Source organism: Helianthus annuus, chromosome 10 (assembly GCF_002127325.2).
Source record: "Helianthus annuus cultivar XRQ/B chromosome 10, HanXRQr2.0-SUNRISE, whole genome shotgun sequence".
Classification (NCBI taxonomy): Eukaryota; Viridiplantae; Streptophyta; class Magnoliopsida; order Asterales; family Asteraceae; genus Helianthus; species Helianthus annuus.
In genome coordinates, this window is record NC_035442.2 from 48926857 (window position 1) to 48933916 (window position 7060).

General features: G+C 41.7%; 1 protein-coding gene across 1 annotated transcript; it reads left to right on the forward strand.

Moving 5' to 3' along the window:
• Positions 1–5916: 5916 nt before the first annotated feature.
• LOC110881551 lies at positions 5917–6717 on the forward strand. The gene has a single exon (XM_022129773.1). It carries the CDS (start codon positions 5917–5919, stop codon positions 6715–6717), a length of 801 nt encoding a protein of 266 aa, XP_021985465.1.
• The last annotated feature ends 343 nt before the right edge of the window (positions 6718–7060 follow it).

Sequence of the window (7060 nt, forward strand, 5' to 3'; positions counted from 1 at the left end):
CCGTCTACATTCCTTCCCTAGTTATCGGGAACCAGCTTACTTTATCTTCCCTTGTATTGGGAAACCTTTTTAGTTAATTACTGTTTATACGGAATGCAACCAACGGCACTAAACGCAACTCTATCACTCAAAGTCCCTACTACATAATACCGATTAGTCGCCGGTGCCAGGCGAACGGGTTATTAGTTGATAGCGCTATTTAGGTCTTACCAGCCTCACACCGTGCCATGGTATGGGATCGGTCGTGAACTAATGTACTCAGGCATCCGTCAATGATGATAGAACATTGACATCGGGGCATCCTGCGGAAACGCAAACGGTTACCTAGTGTTCGGTATTGGAAAAAAAAAACAGTTTAGTCGCTAACTTTTGAGGTAGCTCCCCATGGCATGTATAAACGGATAAATTAACTGGTGAAACGAGTTTTTGGTAATTAAAACTGGACAACTAGTGAACTCACTCAGCATTATTGTTGACCCCTTACTGCATGCTTTGCAGGTGGCCAGTGACTGGAGCAGCTGCTTGGGATGTGTAGTGGTCGTCCGCCCGTGTGTTGGGCATTTACCATACTTACCTTATGAACATTGTTTAAAACTGTTTATTTATGCTTCCGCTACTTATTACTGTTTAAACTTGAAACCTTAAACTCTGAACTCGATATTTGCTAATCTCATGGTTAGTGAGTATTACTTTAATATTAACCAATGCTTAGTATAATTGGTGGCTGGATCCTGGTCAGTCGCGCCCTCGAAGCGGGTGTTATCCGTGGGTGGATTTTGGGGGTGTGACAATTGACTTAGCTTGTGAGCTGATAGAACCTCAGATCCAGTTGAGTTTGAAGCCGGAAAGTTTGTTAAAAATAGTTTTTTAAGAATACTTCACCTTCAACTTGGTATTCAACTGATTTTGAGAGTTCATACCAGCTGCCATGACAGATCTGGAAAACCAAGTGAAGATTCGTGAAGAATCTTGTAAAAAGTTTGATAAAACAGAAGAAAATAGAAGAAATAGATGAAGATCAAATGTTTTCGAGCTCAATACTCACTTAGGAGTGACTGAGATAAGCTCCAAGTGATCTGCTCAATGTTAGCTCGAGAGAGAATTTCGGGTGTTGAAGGTTTGGAAGTGAAAGAATGGAGTTGTATTTATAGGCTGGAGTGGCAGTTTGGGACAGATGCGCCTCGGATGAATGGGCCAGGCCCATTCGTACGAGAGTGTCAGGCCCAAAAGCCCATCTTCCAATTTTGCTAGATTTTGACGGTTTTAAGAATCTTAAGCGTATAAGTGAAATGTTTCAGTGTTGTGCATAAATAAAGGAATGTATAAATGTATTTTGCATCTATAATAAGTATGAGTACGCATGAGTTTGCATGTAAATGGTATCAAGTATGTATGTAACACAAATAATCGACAAGTATTTATGAATAAGGAATTAATACAAGTATATAAAAGATGGAATTCTCATTATGATTCAAGTCTCAGATTACAATGTTTGGAATGAAATACGAATACAAAGGAATACAAGTTTCCATAAATGGAAAGTACCACAAACTTGCTAAATAAGGAAAGTTATAAAAAAGAGGCGTTACATGATCTATAACCACAGTGCAGATCGGGGCTTGAAGGCACTCTTGCACCTGCTTCTGCCGTCGTATTAGGTTGAAGGCACTCTTGCACCTGCTTCTGCTGTCGTATTAGGTTGCTAGAAAAAACAACGGTGGGGGAAGGTGCTGGTGGTGGTGAGAACAGGAAGACCAGATTATTAGTCTATGAGCCCACTCATTCAATAATGAACATTCAGTATTTTATAGTTCTTATATGGTATCAGAGCCAGCCTAGGCAGTATACTGTTTCCACCGCGCCAACACAAATAACCAAACCCTAGAAGTCACCACTTGAGAAAAACCCTAGATAGGGCGGTGTGTCGTCATTGTCGCCGCCGCTCATTAGACTACAGTCTCCCGCCACGCCGCCTGCAGGATTACGATCCACCGCTGCGCCGCTACCCGTCGTCGCCGCACTGCCGTATTGGATTCCTCTTGTAGGATTACGAGATCATTCAAAACTGTGGATCGAAGATTATGGATTGAAGATTGCAAGATTATGGAATTTTGACCGAAATCAAAGACAGTTTTTTAGGGTTTATTATTGTTTTTGTTTTCATATTTTTTTAGTCTAAGCTTCTAGTTCCTCCGCTACGACTGCGGGGGAGTATTAGACTATGAGCCCACGGGCTTAGTTAGGTTTTTAGGGTTAATCGTAATCCCTATATATTGTAACATACTCATTCAATAATGATCATTCAGTCTTTTATAATTCTTATACAAATGATGGGGGTAGCAGGTGGGTGAGAAAAGGGATGGTGGTTTATGATGGTGGTGAGAACAAGAACTAGAGAGAGATAGAGCGAGTTAAGAGAGAGAAAGAGTGTTGACAGAAAGAGAAAGAGAGGGACTGATTTATTTATATGTTTTAATATTTCAATATTCTTTTTTTTTTGTTTTATTTATTAAATAGATTTTAAATAAATGAGTAAAATTACCAATCTACTTTGATTTAACAATGAAAAGTAACTGAGTTAGGATTTGATGTACTGAAAAGTACATATGATTATAGTGTATATTTTGGTCAGTTTTCAGTCGTTTTGAGTCTGTTTTAGGTTAGAACTATGATACTGCTGACGTTAAGCTTTGATTTCAGGTCCCGTAGCTTAAAGTGTTGAAAAACGAGGAAAAACGAGCAGTTCGGAAGAAAAAGGGGATTCGTACACGCGTCGGAGAAGCTGGAAATCAGAAAATAATAAAAAAATCAAGAAATCAAGTCTTGAAGCGCCGCGTGACGCCACACCACCCTCGCGTCACGCGAGGGTCTTGATTTTGACCGGATTGACTTTCAGGATTAGGGTTGGACTTTTAATTCCAAAGAAACTGAACAGAAACCCTAGTGACGAATTGGAGAGACTTTGAAGCATTCTTGGAGCATTCTTTGAAGGCAATCGGAGATTTGAAGGCACGGGAATCATTGGTACGAGTCAAGAGTGAAGAATCGAAGATTTAATCGGGTTTTCTAATCCCTTATTTTGTCGATTACTTTCTTGAAACTTTGTTACAATGAATTCTTTGTTAGACATTTTCGTTTTGTGTTTGATTACTGAGATGCTTGGCTAAACATTTAAACCACCTAGACTATGATGATTGGATTGATATAAAGATTTTACCTTTTTCGTTATTTGCACGATGTTTATGGATTGATTGTGTCTTGTAAAAGGTTTGATTTAATGATTTGATGTGTATGCATGCTTTGATTCGGTTTATTATTGTTATTTGCTTCATATGATTCTTAGTGACGGTCTATATCACAACATAGAGTCATATTAGGGTTTAGGGTTTCGGTGAGTGTCTATATCACATAAGAAAACCTTCACTCTTTAGGGAGAATCGCGCGATAACCTCTAGAAGTAACTAATAATAATTTGCTAGGTCTTAGTGTTCTACTAGTCCTAATAACTGGGAAGTGAGGGGCTATTGGTAGGTCTTACCCGGCGAATTGCTTTAGATAGGCCTTGGGAAAGGTTATGTCTTGGTTTACCTGTCGGTCTTATTAGTCTATCAAGTCAAATCTATTACTTCAAACTACCCTAGATCTAGGATTGGGAAAGAATAGGTCAACATTAGGGTACTTACACAATAATTAGATAACTGGGAAGAAGTCTAATAACCGGTAGGATTAACGGCCTAGGTAGTGTCACAGGTTTCTCATTGAGAAGGGTCGAGGGGCCTCGTTGATTCTTAATAGGTTTAGTATCAGACGATCCCGGTTCCATAACTCGTGCATTTAACTTTATTGGTAATTTCTTAAAAACAATCCAGGATTCTTGTCTAGGTGGTCCAGTTCTCATATAAGTAAAGTTCACAGTCTTCGTTCGTCTTTAGTCTAGTTCTAGTTTAATTTAGTAGTTTAATATAGATTTCCTTAGTTTCCGTAACCCCCCCCCCCCAAACAAATAAACAAGTTAAGTCGTGTCTGTCAGTGTCTAGTCAGAGTCTAGTTTACGTGATAAATAGAGTCTCGTGGTTCGATATCCGGACTTCCTAGTTTATACTACATTGATCGGTACACTTGCCGATTGTGTGGTTTAGGTCGAGTCTAGAATTTAAAGCTTTTTAGTGTCTAGCTTAGAGAGTCTAATTTAGTTAGTTTTTAATAGTCTGTTTAGCACACATCAAGTTTTTGGCGCCGTTGCCGGGGACTCTTGGTAATTGCGTTCATTAGCTTTGATAGATTTACTTGACAAATACGTGCTACGTGTTTTATTTTGTTTTGTGTTTTTTATTTTCATCTTGAGTCGTAGTAACTTCTGTTTGCTTTTCTTGTGTTTAGGTTTCTGCTTGTAGTGGATGCCACATCTGCGCTCGCACGGACCACCACCACCAGTCAAGCAGTCATCATCTCAATTGGGCCAAGGCCCTCAGGTTGCTTCGTCATCCTCTTCTCATTTTCCCAACTTTGATTCCACCCCATTACCCACCCCACCTCCCACACCACCACCTTCGCCAAACCGTTCACCTAAAACTTCACCCAAGGTTCCCCACCCAATAGTCCTACTTCTAGTACCTCTAGTAATCTAGAAAACTTAGAACCAATGGCCAACCCTAGGCAAACCGTCCATCGGCAAGCCACCCAAAATTTCACCGGCCTAGCTTCACCCATCACCGTCCCACCCATAGTTAATGAAAATTCATGGCAAATTCCATCTTATGCCATGCAGGCCATCACCAATAGTATCCAATTCCATGGTCGAGATGATGAGGACGCCCCGGCCCACATTAACCGTTTCTCTAGGATGCTAGCTACCTTTAGCCTTAGCGGTGCACCCAACGATGCCACCTACTTACAGCTTTTCCCGTTTTCATTAGCCGGCCGTGCGGCTACTTGGTTGGACTCTCAACCAACCGGTACCTTTACCACTTGGGCGGGGCTTCGTCAAGCCTTTTTGAATAAGTACTTCCCGCCCGCTAAAGCCTCACGTCTTAGAGACCAGATCCACTCCTTTCGCATGGAGCCCGACGAGCCTTACTACCTTGCTTGGGAGCGTTTCCAAAACCTTTGTGTTCGTTGCTCCCAGCATGGTCTTTCTGATTGGGCTTTGTGTGAGAAATTCTATAATGGTCTTACCCAAGAGACTAGAGATAGGTTCGATACCAATGCGGGGGGGGGGGGGACATGATGGGTATTCTTACTGTTGCAGAGTGTCTAGAGCGTTTTGAGGCATTTGCTCAGTCTCAATCCCAATCACGATCCGATCAGAGGTCTTAAAGTGGTAATTCAAATACCACTACTAGTGCACCCGCCCAAGGGGTGAACCATGTCACCATGGACCCTAGTTTAGCCTCTGTTTTGGAAAACATCACTCGAGAGCTTAAGGAGATTAGAGCTAAGGTTGATAAGTGTGAGTTTTGTCGAGGTGGTCACGACACGAGTGCATGTCCTTTACTAGTTGGTGAGGAGCAATGTGATTATTTAGGAGGAGGGTTCGGTAGAGGTCAGTCTAGCGGTTTTGGTAACAATAATCTTGGCTCGGGTTGGCGAAATAATAATAATAATTTTAATAATAATAACAATTTTCGCTCAAATGGACCTCCTGGTTTTCAAATAGCTCAAAATCCAAATAGAGGTCTAGGTTCGCTTTTCAGTGGGGGTTTAAATGGGCAAGTCAAGGATGGGGGGTCAAATAATCAGGTTCAAACAGGTCAAGGTTCAAGTTTCGATTTAGGGGGTAGCATGGAAAGAATGGAGTCCATGATGAGTCAACTAACTGTTAGGGATCAAAATACCCAAAAGAAACTTAGTGAACATGATCTTATGCTTAAGAATCACCAAGCTGCGGTCTAAGACCTTTCTAGGGTTGTAAGTGATATGTCTAGGAAGTTAGATGAAAGATTACCCGGTCAGTTTGCAGCTAACACCCAACCTAACCCGAATGCTCATGTAAAAGCCATTACCACTCGTAGTGGCAGAACCGTAGGGAACCCGAGCGTAGAAGAGAGAGAGGTTGATGAGGATGGAGACATTATAGATGAAGTGATAGAGATGGAGGCTCCCGGCAAAGTGCAAAAGAGGCTAAGCCCAGCAAGTACCGCACAGCCCGGTGAATCTCAAAGTGAGAAGAAAGTTGAGAAAAAGCCCATAGACGTTAGACCTTCACCCTATGTGAATCATGCGTATGCTCCGTTTCCCTCGCGCCTTAAGAATCAAAAATACTCAAGGGAATACGGGCAGTTCTTAGATATCTTCAAGCAATTGAAGATTAATCTTCCGTTTATAGAGGCACTCCAGTCCATGCCAAAATATGCAAAATTTTTGAAGGACCTTCTTAGGAATAAGGAGAAATTAGGTGAGTTGTCTAATGTCCCATTGCATGGAGGGTGTTCGGCCATCGTTTCAAATAAGTTGCCCGGAAAGCTTACCGATCCCGGTGTGTTCACTATTCCTTGTCTATTCGGTAGTAACACGAACACTAGAGCCTTAGCCGACCTAGGTGCTAGCATTAATTTGATGCCCTTTTCGCTTTACGAGAAGCTAGATTTAGGCGAGCTTTCACCTACTCGAATGACATTGTCCTTAGCTGATAGGTCCGTGAAACACCCGAGGGGAATAGTTGAGAATTTGCTTGTTAAGGTGATAAGTTTGTTTTTCCGGCCGATTTCGTTATTCTAGACATGGAAGCCGATGAAAACATACCGTTAATTTTAGGTCGCCCATTCTTAAACACCGCTAAAGCTCTAATAGATGTCTCTTTAGGCACCATCACACTTAGAGCGGGCGAGGAATCAGTAGTTTTTGAGGTTATGAGTTCGAAAGGGCATAGTGACAGAGTGCATTTGGTTTCGTTAGTGGGGGAGTGTGAGAATGACGAGAGAGATGAGAAGAAGGATGTGAGTGATGCGAGTTTAGAGAAAGTGACAGGATTTAAGTGTGGGGACCCACTGGAGAGAAAGTTAGAGGAATTGGAGGAGAGAGTGGAGCGTTTAGAATCTAGGATTGAGACACTGAGCAAACC